This window comes from Protopterus annectens, chromosome 6.part0, assembly GCF_019279795.1.
Source record: "Protopterus annectens isolate FY-2018-M chromosome 6.part0, PAN1.0, whole genome shotgun sequence".
In the NCBI taxonomy this organism is placed as follows: Eukaryota; Metazoa; Chordata; order Ceratodontiformes; family Protopteridae; genus Protopterus; species Protopterus annectens.
Genome location: NC_056737.1, coordinates 1,180,267,802 through 1,180,283,646, shown reverse-complemented (window position 1 = coordinate 1,180,283,646; position 15,845 = coordinate 1,180,267,802). Strand labels below are relative to the sequence as shown.

The window sequence follows — 15,845 nt, the reverse complement described above, 5'->3', positions numbered from 1 at the left end:
GTTGTTTGTTTTGTCTCTTTCCACATGTCTTTAGCTGCCATAACAGAATCCTTTTCAACCCAAACACCCAAATAATCCATTTTATCGCATATCCCTAAATATGGGTATTACTGAACCAATTCATATGTGGGTACATAATTTACAAACCCAGCTTTTGTTTTATATGTTGTTTATTTGTTTTAGACTGCTAAGCGGTGACCTGTGTCTGGCACACAAACCATCCTGTGACCCACTACCAATGGATTTACTGCATATCAGCAAGTCAAATGGAATCATAAGTACTCCGTCTAGGGATCTAAACCTCTTCAACATCACGAGAATGGTTTGGACAGACTGGTATCTCTCTTGGTCTGGAACAGACTCCCCATCCACATAAAACAAAGTTCATTCCTGTCCATATTTAAGCACAACTTGGATCTCTGGATGGTAAACATAAAATGTACCCCAGGACTGGTGACTGTACTATTTATGGACAGCGGAAGCTCCTAAATGCTTTATCCCATGCATAGGTTCCCTGAAATTATCTATGGTATGAACCCAGTTATTCTCATTAAGGGTAATTTTTATTATTTATTTTTTTGATATTTGTTTACCAGGATGGTGCTGACTGGGTCAGAATGAGCCCATTTTCAGCAGACGACTGAGAGGAGAAAAGTTCCAGTTACAAATTGAAATGTAGAAACTTTATACAGAAAACACAAGTTTACATGAGTTGTAAGTAATAGGTACATTGGTATATGGTATACGATAACTAGACATTTATATAAACAAGAAAAAGACAATGTTGCAAAAATACGAGATACAAAGAGATGAGTGTAGCCTTTTACAAGGGATATAGCAAAGAATGGAAGAGAGTGATGAAGAATTTAGTGGAGAAGAGATTGGCCTGGATCTGTGCATGGACACAACCAGGACTTGATCGTGTGTTGTTTTAGTGCACATTTGGAGAGTTTAGTGTACTCTTGAGAAGAGATTAGTCTGGATCTGTGCATGGACACAACCAGGACTTGATCATGTGTTGCTTTAGTGCACATTTGACAGCAGATGAGCTAATAGTAGTTCGTATAGACATTGGGAGTGAGGGCTATGCTTTAGCAACATAGTGGGAGCAAGAGTTTTTTTGTAGCTGTCTTGGAGGGTTTGGCTTTACTGAAAAGTTCTTTATTTGAGGACCTAATTGTTCTGTTTGGATTCTAAGGTTTGATGTTATTTGTGGAGTGTTAATAGCTGGACATAAAGTAAGTAGCTGGGGAATTCTAGCCTGTTTCGTTTTTTTTAGTGACGTACAGTGGAGGGTTCTGGTTTTTGAGTTGGAGACAAATTTGGCTACTTTGGTATAGCATTGTTCCATTTTGGTTCTGGAGGAACTCTGTAAATTGGTATGTATGGATGCGTTCTAAATCAGAGAGGGATGAAGGAAAGTTTTGGCGACCATTGTTCCGTTTTGGTTCTGGAGGAGCTCTGTAAATTGGTACGTATGGATGCGTTCTAAAGCAGAGAGGGTAGAAGGAAAGTTTTGGCCAGGGTGATTTTGGAAGAATTTAAGGCATGATTGTTTCTGGATGGTTTGCCAAGTTTCTGATGTTTTTTTTTTAATGTAGTTTTGAGTGTGGAGGTCAAACTGTAGGTGATCTATACTCCTAGCAGATTGGTGTGGTGAACAATTTCAGTAGCGATGTCAGCAGAGAAAAGTTTGAAATAGTTTAGATAGGTAGTGCTGTTTTTTGGCTGAAAGAGAAGAAGCTTAATTTTGAGGGGGTAAGGAATAGCTGGCAGTCGGTGAACAAGGATTCAACAATAGAAAAAGTTGGAGTATCAGACAGAAAATGGAGTAGTGTCGGAGAGGAGCAGATTATTGTGGAATCATCTGGGTATTGTATGAGCGATCTACTAGTAGAGGCAGTGCATAGGTCTTTTGTAAAAATATTCAAAAGTAGGGGCCCTAGGATGAATCCTTGTGGGACTTCGGTGGGGTTTAGTAGAAAGGGGAGATAACATTTGACTGCTTGTTTTCAATTGTGCAGGTAACTGTAGGACCATTTTAGTGTAGGGGGTAACTCCTAGGTTAGAGAGCTTGTTCAAGAGTAAAGAGTGAGACACAATATCGAATGCCTTTCAGAAGTCAACAAATAGAGTAGATACTTAGTGAAATGTGTCTGTAGCTCTCATTACATAATTGGTGAAGGTTAGGAGAGCTGTGGCCAGGACGGAAACCATGTTGTGTTTGTGAAGAGGTTGTTTTGCTGTAGATATTTCATGAATTGAATATGAATAAATTTTTCCAGTATTTTAGAGATGTGAGAAAGTATGGCTAGGGGTCAAAAGTTAGTAAGTTCAGTGGACTTATCTCCTTTGTGAATGGGGATGATCTGGGATTTTTCCAGATGCTAGGTACTTTGGACTCGGATATGGATCGATTGATCAGATTGGTGACTGGGTATGTTATGGGGTCAGTTGCTAATTTTAAGTATGTAGGAGGGAGGTAGGTTGTTCGCGTAGGTAGAGCAGGGTTTGGGGTTGTGTTTGTGCAGTAATGTTTTTGAGACTTGTAGGCATTGGTTGAAGAATGTGGGATGGTTGTTAAAAGGGAGTTTTATGCAGTGAAGGTGAAGAGGGACTGGGCCAGGTGAATGGCGAGTATTGGGGGTAGTTAGAGAGGAAGATAGACAGGTGTTGGAGGATTTAGTGAGAAGATCTGCTATGGATTTTATGAAGTGGTTGTTAAAACCTTCAGCTATTTGAGATGGAGGGGCATTGAGTGATATTCTGGAGCCATTTTTAGTTCCAGGGTGAAGTAAGGATGTGATAGTGGACCAGAATTTCTTTTTGGATTGGTTTTGTTTCTGCTGTATGAGTATAGTGTAGTTGTTTCTTTGGAAACCTGTTTTTTTTTTGCTTGGTTACGTAGTTTGAAATTAAATCGATCTTGTTCTTTTGAACTTTGTTTCCATAGAATTAATTTCCTTTTTCATGAGGTTTTTACATTCCTTAGTTAGCCATGGATCAGATTGTTTTTGATTCTTGCAGTGTGAATTGGAGCAAAAGTATTTATTAGTTTTAGGAATGAATTACTGAAGACGTGAACTGCCTCATATAATGGCAGTTCTCTTAGTGGTAACCAGTTTGTTTTGTGAAGTAGGTCATTGAACTTGACTTTTGAGAAGTTGGTGAGTTTGCAAACATATTTTAGGTTTTGAGTTTTTGGAGGGTAAGTATTTATTCGAATGGCACATGCAGGTAAGTGGTCACTTAAGGAGTTTGGATGTGCACTAGCAGTAGTGAAGTTAGAAGGGTGTGAAATCAGGATCCAGTCTAGGGTAGATAGTTGTGTAGTGTTTGTTGTACCTAGTAGGGCAAGTGATTAATTGTGAAAAACTGTGTACATTAATGTTTGTAGGTAGTTGGGATGTGATTGTTTGACAGTCTATGTTAATGTCTCCTAAAATGATAGTTTCATGTTAAAATGTTTCGGTGGTCCAGGAGAGCATGTCTTCTAGGTTGGGAGTATTATGTCCTGGGGGGATGTAGAATACAATTATGCAGATTCTCTGTGTTATTAAGGTTTAGGAAGGATATCAGCAATTCTGCTGTGGAAAAAGTAGGGGTATCTTTTCTGTATGGTGTGATATTAAGATTGTCAGGATAGAATAATGCTATGCCTCCACTTTTCTTATGGGGTCCTATCTAACCTAAGTATGTTGTAGCTGGGAAGTAGGAATTCAGAGTTTGGTTATGTTAGGCTTTAGCCAGGTTTAGTAAGGGCTAATATGTCATGTGTGTGCTGAGCTATCCATGCATGAATGGGGGATATTTTGTTGCCTAGGCTTCTGATATTAAGGATCATAAAGGTAATTTTTTGGGGGGATGTTCTGTTAGTTTGATTAGTGGTGGGGCCCGGATTGGGGTGTATGTCCCCACATTGTGACAACAGAAAGGATTAAGTAGGAGTATATATTGCCTAATTTTTAGAGGGGGTAGAGGATGTATGAGATGGGGATTTGCTATGTGTACAGTCCAGGAGTTTAAGGGCTGAGAATTAGGGTAAGTTCTACAGAAATAACCAAGATGAGATGGCTCCTAAGCTGTGATGGTATTTTTTATCAGTGGTGGTAGCTATTTTAGGGGTAAGTTGTGGAAGTGATGTGTGTGTGAGGATTGTTAATGTAGAGGTTATTGTGGCTATTGTTGTGGGGTAGCGGTGCATGTTTGAGAGGTAGTTTGGGGAGAGCTGCTTACAGAGATGAGTATAAGGACGTGTTTGTAGTCTGGGGGTGGGGAGTCACTTATAGTCTAGGCATTGGGTAGTGGGAGTCTGTTGTAGTCTGGGTGTTGGGTAGTGGGAGTCGGTTGTAGTCTGGGCGTTGGGGAGCGGAAGTCAGTTGTAGGAGAAGATTAGTTTGGTGGTGATTGATTTAATGGGAAAATTCCAGTAACTGAATTCGGAGGAGCTACCAGTTCTCTTTAATGAGAAAGCTATCTGTTTAATATGCAGACCACAGGTCAGTGTACAGTCTGCAAAGTAAGGTAGCAAGTTTCTATGCTGTTTAGCAAGCTATGTAAAGAAGCTCTGTTATTGCAGTAAAAGAGGAGGCTATAGTAACTAGACAGGTGGGGTGAGGTGTTCAGATTATAGCTAACCCTAGCTGGTATGCACACCAGTAGCCATTATATAATTATCAACCATGGGGATGGATAAGCCCAATCTGTAACCAAATGGTATATGTTAATTTGAGCAAAACAGGAGACCTTGACTAAGCTTAAAATGGCTTGCTAGCCTAGTACTTACCTATGAACATTTATTTCCCGAAAAGACGTGAAATTGTCTCAAATATATATCCTTTTCCTGTTTTTACCAAGTACAAAATAATATCATCTGCAAATAAAGCTGACTTTTCTTGATTACCACATCATCTACACCCTTGAATTTCTGAATCCCTTATTGTCTTTGTCAGTGGCTCTAAATATAAAGCAAGTAACAACGGGAAAAGCAAACATCCTAGCCTAGTTCCTCTGATCAAACACAGCTCATCAGAGAGAAACTCTTCTACCTTACTTTTTGTCTCAGATCCTTCATATATCCTCCTAATTAACCCTGTTATTATACCAAGTGATGTAGATGCTTCCATTGCCTTACTAATAAAATCCCAGCGTACTCAGATGTTTTCTTTAAAACAAGACCCACCAACAATAGTGGTATTTGCTAACATTCTGTTTCCATCTGAATCATCAGTTTTCTGTTAATTTTGCCAAATATTTGCCTTCCCTCTACAAAACCAATTGATACATATTTATCAATTTGGCAATGCCTTTGCCATTCTCGTGGCTAGTATAGAGATAAACACTTTATAATTGTGGCTTAAAATTGAAATGGATATAAATGAAGCTGGGTCTGATGGGTCTTTACCCTGTTTGGAAAATACACCCATCACAGCTTTCTTCTCCTCCTTTAAAACTATTATTAAACAAAACCATCCAAATCTTTATAACTTTCTTCTCTCCTAGGTTTCCTACTTCCACAGGAATGCCGTCTGTTCCTGGAGACATTCCTGAAAATTGATTATGCATCACCATTTTCATCTCATCTCCTCCTGTCTTAACTGTTAGTTGTTGAGCCTCATCTTCCTCTAATCTTGGCATAATTAAGTCTTCCATAAATATTTCCATTTGTGCTTTTTCTTTGTTTCTACAATCCTATACGTTATACCAATTTTCTAAATATCTCTAATAGCTTCTACAGGATCTGTGGTTATCTTTCTTGTCATAGGCTCCATAAGTTTGGCAGGAGCCCTTTCTGCTTTCTGTTGCCTATATCACTGAGCTAAAAGTTTTTGTGGTCAGAAGTTATCAGAAACAGTTGCTTAACAGCAGTCTTTCTAAACTCTTGCATACTATACTGATGTTTTCTTTTCTCTTTAGAAAGCTGCAGTTGTCCTCTTCCTGCTCTTTGGTCCCCCTTATTCTGCAATACATTAACTGTTGTCAGTGTTTCTAAGTAGTTCATATTACTTCTTAACCATATATTTGTCTTTTGTATCTACCATGTTTTTAACCTCCATTTCATGTCTCACTCACTAGCTATCCCTTCTGAAGAAATCTGTCTTTCCTATTAGCTCTCAAATAATTTTTACCACCCAGTCCTTAAATTACTTTGTCTTTAATGGGCACCTAGGAAAGTACCAGTCTCTCATTTTTACTTCATTACTGTGTTTTTATCCTATTTTTATGGGTACATGATCTGAAAGTTGTTGAATGTGTCAGAATGCACATGTTCTTGTGAAATGTAAATTCTATCCAGTCTAGCTCAGTTGTTATACCATGAGGAATAATATGTAAATTCTGTCAAGAGTTCCTGCTGCTGAATTCACATGTTGCATTATCAAATATTTTCACAAATATCTCCAGAAATCTTTTTTTGTTTGTTATATTTCCCCAGTAGATCCTTCTAATGCAGCTCAGTATTGCAAATCAAGTTTTAATAAATAATATTTCTTACTGAAAGTTGATTATTTCAAGTTTTCATAAGTTCCATAATAGCAGTTTTGGTGGAATATAATTGCATGCCAGAGTAATCTTCTCTTCCCAGTAGATTTGTACTAACAGAAATCTAACATGATTATCTTTTTCCCCATCTTCTATCGTTGGAGTTAATCTACAAGTCTGTTATTACTTCCTCTTTTCTTTATCCCTGCCATTCTACTGAATATCTGTTCTGAAATTTTTTTTGTTAAATTCACATGCACATTTCTGTCCAAATGTGTCTCCTGCATCATTACTATTTGCACTCTACATTTCTTAATATAATTCAGTGTTTTTCCTTTTTGTTTATACATGTAAGGTCATTTACATTTCATGTTAATATGTACATAGTAGCCATTATGATAGAAAGATATTTCTCCTAGCTATTGTTCTTGACCGTTCTTTTTAATGTACCAGACACCAAGCCGACCAGCGAACTTCAAAAATAAGAACAAGAATAAAAAACTCGGAAGCATACTATATGAATAACACATTTTTTCGTAAAACAGGTTAAATGTTTTTATTCATAAAATTCTCATAATAATCAACCCCTTATTGTTTTTAATTAATCTGTTTTTACAGTAAAAATTTAAGATAGTGTGCTTCCAAACCTATTTTTATTTATTCTAATATATATTTCCAACTTTTGCCCGACATGCAGATACTGTTTGGCAGGATGATCTTTTATACAGTCATTTGTACCCATCGCAATTTGAACCTATGTCAGATTTTTCAAGACGTTTTGCTTTAGTGAAAACCTTAGACAGAAACTAAATATATATTCAGAACCCTCCATCTCCTATTAGCTTTGTGTGTTTATTTTAAGTTAAGTACATTTCACCAAATTAAGTTGCATCCTCAAAATAGGAGCAGTTGCCTCAAATCGATGGCTGATCTCATAGACACTAACTAATATAAAATGAAGGTTCCCCATCCTAAAGTGCATGTTACAGCTTGTGTTCTCACACTGACTGCTGTCTGTACTTTTAATTTCTTTTATGTGTTTCTTTCTCAAATGTGAAAAGTCTCTTGCACGCTCTGAGATAACATTTGCTTTTAGCCCTAAGAGAAGGTGCACTGGCTACCTTTAAATAAACAAATAAATCAAATTGTGCACTGTTCTGTTAAATGCAGACAACTTATTTGTATTCACTTCCCCCAATTCCAGGCTTTATTTTTTTTTACTGAATTGCCTGCCTACCCTCAGATTTTGTATTTCTGTAAGCAAAGAGCGTTCAGAAATCTCAAGACGAATTGCCTGCAGCTGCAGACAACTCACCTCCAATTAAGCTCAAGAGTCTGTCTTGTTGAAGCATTATTGGTAGCCTTCATCCTCCAACCAGCGGGGACAGGAACTCAAAGAAGGGATAACACTTATTTTTTGGATTTTCAGGTAAAGAAATTTTCTATACTTGCTATAATCTTAAATACTTTGAAACTGAGATATCTACAGAGTAATGATTTATAAATCCCTCCTCTGGGGAGAAAACAGTTTACATTTCCATCTTAGAACAGGCTAGCCACACTCCTGCTGCCATTGTTTCTGTACTACTTTTGAAAAGACAGACTTTCTGAATCAAATATTTGAAGGTGTTTGGATGACAAGTTGACTGGGTAAAAGTTGTAGGGTGAAATAAATTGTTTCACTTAGTGAGCTGATAATGAACAATGCAACATTTATTGGGAATATTCAGATCCAAGTGAGCATTTCTTAGCTGTGGTGTGATTAAATAGTCTAATTTCAAGCCACTAAAGGAATCTTAGTAGCGTGTTATGATGCATCCTTACAGGGTGACCACAAGCAAACCATGCAGTTTGATTACAAGTCTGGTTAATTGGGTTGTGTCAAGGTTAGTCATGATACTGAATTCATAAAGCAGGTCGAATAATAAATACGTCCTCCTGGTTCATCCAGGAAATGTTTTACTATCATCCTCCTCCTCATGCTTAAGTCTGGGATGAAGAGCTTCTTTTGACCTGTCTAGCTACCAAGTTAACAAAATTAGTAATTTTATAGTGATGGGGAGATGGTAGGCTCATGAGGGTCTATGTTCCAGCTGTTCTGTTAGCCCATTTAATGGGTGACAGTAGACCTGGTCATGAGACATGATTATAAGTGCTAGTTGCCAGCCCATTAAATACATAAAAGGACCTAGATTTGGAAGTAGAGAAGGTGCTACTTTGACGCTTACAGGATTCACCTTTTTTTCCATGCCAGAAACCATGGCTTATCTTATTTTGGACTCCAGATGTACATCTTCAAAACTACAAGTCATCTTAGTTAGAAGTGATAGCTTGCCAATATAAGATGCAGCTATATGACCAGTAGCAGTAACAGAAATAAATTGCAGGTGTACTGTCACTTAACTGCCTTTCTGAGTATAGTATTATTTAACTTGTAAATCAAATGCTGTGTGATGGAGAGGGTAATATAAGTTGGTGGTTAACTTGGCTGTAGCGCAGAGCTACTTAAACATTCAGGAATGATTTAGTTGGCGATTTCTGCCTTAGTAGTTGCAATGCTTTCTTGTACCAGACCTAGTGTGCTAATTCTGTCTTCTTGTCCATTTTAACAGCTAGTCTTTGATGGGAAAACTTTTTTTTTTTAACCATGTTCATTTCTTTTTTTTTTTTCTTTTTAGGCATGTCTTGAGCAGGAAGGAGCAGAACTAGAGGCCATCTTGTGTACCCATAAACACTGGTAAGGAAATGCTGCATGCTGTTGACATACTGAGACATTCTATCTGGAAAAATGTCATATGGATTAAATTTTGGGGATCCTCGTTAATATGACATACAATATCTTACATCTTTCTTCACCACTAGTCAGAATGCAGCATAATGTTGGAGTTCCCATTTCAAAGATGGCTGCTCACTTGTAAAGGTATGTAATTGAGATTGTTGGAATTTCAAGGCTGCTCAGTCATATGACTATTATGCCTTTCCCATCTCCACTCCCCTCCAGAGAGAGCTAGGCCAGCCAAGCCCAAGGTGAGTTTATGAATAGCCATCCAGTATGCTGAGTAATCTGTCTCTCTGCCTTGTTTTATTACAGGTATATGTGAGACTAACTCATTTTAAGCCTAGCCATGCATCTCAAATGTATCCAACAACTTTTGTGTCGTAGAGGTTATTTTTAGGGGTATGTGTAAGCTACACCATGTCTGGTCAAAACATTTGCAGGTTGCCTCCATCCATTAGAGACATTAATGACAGAACCAGGGATGAATTTCCAGTTTCCCATCCACTGGTCCAGATTTGGCTTGAATATAATCGGAGAAGAACTGTGCTTCACATGGATGGGAATCCTGTTCCAAGGAAGGGGTATTCTCTGAGACGCATCTGTCCCCCCAACATGTCTTATTTATGTCACAAGCAAGGTTTAAGTCTCTGGATCAGGTAGCGCTGATGCTAATTTGTTTTACTGATATGCAAGAGGTCCGTCAGAGTGGAGTCCCGGAATGCTTTGCAAGTCAGATGTAGATCACCTCTCAACAGTCTGAAGGAGACAGAGTAGAGGGGTAGAGGTTTGAGGTGATCCAGACAGGAAATGTTCTTAACACCCTGTAATCTTTTGTGGGGAGTGTCTGTGGATGTTCCAGTAGTTGTAAACGAAAACCAACAGAATCCAAGGTGAGGAAACTCAAACCAACTGCAGTGTGTCACAGGAAAACTCACAGAAATAGCGTAGTAATACTTTAATAGTCGCTTTCGTCAAGAGACTTCATCAGAATACAAAATGATAAGAACAGTCTGCTTTAAATAACACTTCATTCAGTCAATTAAACAGTTAATCAATAAAAATGTAAAATACTGATAACATTCAATTAAATAAAGATGATGTAATATTCTTGTCTATACATAATTTACGATCCCTTAAAAAACATTTTATATTAATTGCTTCATTTAAACCTGGATGTTTATCAGATTTTAGTCTGATCTACCACAATGTTTCTCTTTGTTCGACAGTTCCTAAAGTCACCCCCTCTAAAATCTACTTTACATACTTCAATAATAGTAAATAAAAATTTCTTAAAGTTTTTACAAACCAAGGAATGTTTAAATGTCCAGCATTTTACGTAGGAATGACCACCAGGTGCTTAAAAACACGTATCCGTGAACATATATATAATATCAACACCCACGATGAAACTAGTGCCCTGTTTAAACATTCCTTGGTTTGTAAAAACTTTAAGAAATTTTTATTTACTATTATTGAAGTATGTAAAGTAGATTTTAGAGGGGGTGACTTTAGGAACTATGTCGAACAAAGAGAAACATTGTGGCAGATCAGACTAAAATCTGATAAACATCCAGGTTTAAATGAAGCAATTAATATAAAATGTTTTTTAAGGGATCGTAAATTATGTATAGACAAGAATATTACATCATCTTTATTTAATTGAATGTTATCAGTATTTTAAATTTTTATTGATTAATTGTTTAATTGATTGAATGAAGTGTTATTTAAAGCAGACTGTTCTTATCATTTTGTATTCTGATGAAGTCTCTTGACGAAAGCGGCTATTAAAGTATTACTACGCTATTTCTGTGAGTTTTCCTGTGACACACTGCAGTTGGTTTGAGTTTCCTCACCTTGGATTCTGTTGGTTCCAGTAGTTGTATGTGCCTAACTGGGTACATAGTGAAGGGATTGTTGTACTCAGTAGTTCTGATGATGGCGGAGTATGGAACAATGGCTTCCTTGGGCCTAAATGACGTGAGTCAAAGACCCATTTTCAATGTCGGCCCAGGGAGAAAAGGTCCACAACGATTTAAAATTGACAATAATAGAACAGTGCATTTAATTTGAATAACATTTAAATCTCTAATATAAAGTTATGACAGTAACTGAATACATTCATGTGGTACAATAGTAGGTGGAGAATGTACAAAGTTTGATGGTTCGGGAGATGAAAGGATTTAGTGAGTAAAGAGGGTAGAAGTAAAAGTGAAAGTTAAAGGTTAGGTTAGATTATTGGACAGACATTAGATGTTATATTAAGAAATTTAAGCGAAAAAAAGAAGTGGAAGGAGGTATAGTAGGAAAGATGTGGGGGTGGGGGATGAGAAAAAAGTTGTAAGGAAGTTAGAAGGGTGGGGAGGAAAGGAGAGGAGGGGACACAAGAAACCTAGGAAAGATATGATTAGGTATTTGTTGTAGAGCGGAGGGCATACCCTCGCTTATAAGTTGAACAGTTTATAATGCACTTCGTACTACCTTAGATACACTGGGGTCAAAAGCCAGGTTACTGTCCACATGCATTCCCAAATCCATGATTACTGTGTCTGCTCTTAGGGGTGCGTTAACAATGAGGTGGTTTCCTGGTGTAGCCTATTTCTCAACATTGAGTTTTAAACTGGGTCTGTAGCACCAGTTATTTGTCTATGTCAGCCCTTCTTGGAGGATATTATCTTGGGGGAATTCTATGATTAACTTGGTCAGCCAGTGGCCCTTGACATTGGCCTTCATTTCTCTGAAGTAGTTGTCAAAAAGGAGAGGACCCAGCACTGAGCCCTGATGGACCCCACTAGTGACCAGCCTCTTTGTGGAGGTGGACTCCCCTACCCTAACTTCCTGGGTCCTATCTGAGAACCAGCTGCTGGCAGTCCAGTGTGTAAGATAAGGGTTTATGCCTAATTTATTAGTTTGTTTACAAGGCTGTACAAGGCCGTAGTAGGTTTGTATCAGATGCACCATTTCGCTGTCATCTATTATTGCCTTGGTGACCTACTCAAAAAAATCTACTAGATTGAGTAGGCATGATGTCCTCTTGGAGAAAGACAAACTGGGTTGGATTCAGTGTCTGGAGGTTTCCTATGTCATTAATCATTTCCATAATAATTATTTCCTTGTCTTTGAATACGAGACGAGTTAGACTAATGAATCTGTAATTTCTGGGGTCACTAGAAGAACTTATATGCACTGAAAGTTACATTTGGTGAACGCTAGGCAATTGATCTAAAGACTGTTGTCAACCTAGCCAGTAACCCAAGGTCAGAATCAAACCATGTACCTTGTGTCAATGAGATGAAGACCAACCATTATGCTAAACCTACATCCTTAATATGCTGAAGCAGGTTTACAAGTCTCTTGTTCATAGGTTGGTACTAGGCTACTGGCTCTAGGGCCTATACAAGCCTAGCCATAACAATTCCCTGGCTATTTCTTCCCACACTATTTACTTCCCTGGATCCCTGTCAAGCAGGGCGACTGACGTGATCCCAGGGGTGAATTTCCTTTCTCTCATCCAATCGTCAAGGTTCCTTTTGAAGACGGCCAAAGAGGCACTCTGCCTGACATGTATGGGCAGTCTATTCCAGAGTCTGGGGAGTCTCTGGCTCAGGAACCTATCCCTCCAGCATGTTTTGTTTATTGTGATGACCAGGTTTAGATCCCTGGAGCGTGTGACTCTGAGGGATTGGGATTTCTTTAACTGTAGCATGTCCAACAGCTCTGGGTTTGACATGGCCTTGTATGTTAAGCAGAGATTGTAGACGATATGGCTGGAGTTTTTTAAGGCGGTCAGCGTAGGGCATCTGCTTTAGGCCTGTGATTCTTTTAGTGAGGTATTTCTGCGGCCTTTCCAGCTGTTGCAGATGTCTTGAGAGGTACATACCAAACAGGGCATTGTGTTCAATAATGGGTCTAATGAGAGATGAGTACAGTGGGACAATGACCTCCTTTTTTTCTGGATGAAAAGTCCTTAGTGATGAGGTGTGCCACATAGAAGGATTTCCTGACTGTTGTGGCGATGTTGTTATCGAACTTGAGACCACTGTCCACCTGCGTCCCGAAGTCTCATCACAATTTTGGTGTTTAGTGTACTGCCACCTATGTGGTAATTCATGGGTACATGTTTTTTCCCAAAGGGGATAACTATACATTTCTTGGCATTTTGCTTGAGTCCATGGCTCTGGCACCAAGCATCTGTTTCTGTAAGGCCCTTTTGTTCTGTTATTTGTGAGGCTGTTTGATTTGTGAAGTTGCAGAAAGATCCTGGACTACTGGGTCTCTGGTTGCTCAGAAGGCAAGCCATAGTTTTGATGTTCTTCGTGTTTCACTGTTGCAGTCATCATATTTGGGTTGTCTGCTTGCAGTAGCCCTCAGTCGGCCTGATTATCAAAGTCTTGGGTCCTGCGTTGGTTGCTGTCTCATCTTCCGTGACGTCAGGTAGTCAGGGGTATAAAGCATGCAGCCGACGCCATTATATCAGTCTTTCTTGCTGTGCGGTGCCCGAAGCAGAAACAGTTTGCAAGTGCCGGTCGGCCAACTCGTGAAATGTTAGTTTTCGAGTTTCAGAACTGAAGTCTTCAACTAAAGCTAAGTACCCCATTGGGGAAACTTTTTCTTGCTTTAAACTGATGTCAGTAAAAGTTAATAATTGTATTTCTTGTGGAAAGCAAATACCTCATAATGATTTCCATTCGTACTGTATTCCTTGCCTAGGCCCTGACCACGACATACTTCGCTGTCAGTTTTGTGCCTTATTTAAGCAACAAACTATTCATCGTCTGTATATTTATGCTTCTAAATATTTTGGTGCTCGGTTTAATTATCCAGATATGTCTTCAGTAAGCCATCAGACTACCGACATTCCGAAAAAACATAAAGATAAAGACAGAGACAGGCCGCCTAGGTCCAAAGCTGCTCTCCTAAGCCAGTCGCAAGTTCGCTGGTACTCAGTGAGGTGCTTTTGCAGCCCCTGATACCCACTACATCAGATTCACAGGCCTCTACTGAGACCCATTCGGAGTCCGGTATGCCGCAAGATGCTTCAACCGTGGAACTTGCGGATGTCTCTACCTTGGATGTATCCAGAGCCGCTGTGCAGGCACCGGCTTCTAAGGGTGTATTCAGGCCTACTGACTTGCATATTAAACCAATGCCATCGTCTTCTTCAAGGCCTAAATCTTGAACCATGACTAGAAAACCGATGCCCAGACCGCATGGTCAGGCCTCTATGCCTAAAAAACAAATGATAAGAATGGCTGAAGACCTTATTACTTTAATCAGGGGAGGCCAACCTTCCCCCTCTAAGAGACCTAGGACTGAATTTGCTTATGATACTTCTGACCAGGATTCTGAAATTTCTGATGTTCATCGTGCATACAGCTGCAGTCATAACAGATGGGTTATCCTGCCATCAGGTGGGTCCTCGGTCGGCTGAATTCCAAAGTCTAGGTCCGGCGTCGGTTGTCGTCGCTTCTTCCCTGACGGCAGTGCGGCAGGGGTATAAAAGAGCCAGCCGACGCCATCTTCTTCAGTATTTCTTGCCGCGCGGTGCCCGAAGCAGAAGCAGTTCGCAAGTGCCAGTCGCCCAGCTCCTGAGATTTACGAAAATATTTCAGCCGAAGTCTTCTTGAAAGCGAAGTACCCCGTTGGGGAAACTTTTCTTGCCTCAGACCGATGTCAGACAAAGTTAATAATTGCATTTCATGTGGGAAGCAAATACCGCATAAGGATTTCCACTCTTTCTGTATTCCTTGCCTAGGCCCAGACCACGACGTCTCGGCCTGCCGTTTTTGTGCTAGGTTCAACAAGCGCACTATTAAGCGTCTGGCGGAGTTCGCCCTTCACTATTTTGGTAAAAAATTTTATTATATTATGTCGTCGGATACTCTGACTCCAGTTTTGAGTAAAAGATGCAAAGATAAGGACTGACATACGAGGTCCGCGACTTCTACTGACACCATGCTAAGGCCGACTACCGGTTTTCCGGTTCTCAGCGAGGCACCTACGCAGCCCCTGAGTACCGATGACACTTCTTTACCGGTGTATTCAATACCCGAGGTCGCAGGCTCCTCGGTCCCCATTCCAACTACAGATACCGACGTCACTCTTGGCGGGGAAACTCAGAGTTTAGACAGGCCTGCCATTTCTCAAGGTGTCTTCAGGCCTTCCTCCTTCTCTATTAAAGCTTTCACAAAATCTAAAGCAGCCATGAAAACTAAAAAACAGGAACCTCAGACCCCCTCTCAAGGCCCCATGCCTAAAAAACAGATGCTCAAAATGGCTGAGGATTTGATTACTCTTATCAGGGGTTCTCAACCCCCCCTTGGACAAAAGGCCCAGATTAGAGGAAGACTACCCTTCCTCAGATCAAGCCTCTATTACCTCTGAACATTCTGAGGACCAGGACTATACCTATTCTCCTTTTGAAGACTCTGATGCAGCGGAGTCTATTCCCTCGGTCTCCCCCCTGAGGACTACTCTTTTGGGGAAACCCTGCATACTTTGAGGGAACACTTTCACTGGGAAGGTCAAGATTACTCAGATTCCAAGAAAAGGCTCAGGGATTTTCTCTTGCTCCCCCAGCATAGGCCCC

At 39.7% G+C, this 15,845-nt stretch overlaps 1 protein-coding gene across 2 annotated transcripts in view; it reads left to right on the top strand.

The window, feature by feature from the left end:
• Positions 1-15,845, top strand: part of LOC122804746 (probable hydrolase PNKD) — a 660,794-nt gene that overhangs the window by 107,516 nt on the left and 537,433 nt on the right. For both annotated transcript variants that reach the window (XM_044074811.1, XM_044074810.1), the window contains exon 4: positions 9,159-9,217. In XM_044074811.1, coding sequence (XP_043930746.1) covers positions 9,159-9,217 — 59 coding nt within the window. The remainder of the gene's footprint in view (positions 1-9,158; positions 9,218-15,845) is intronic.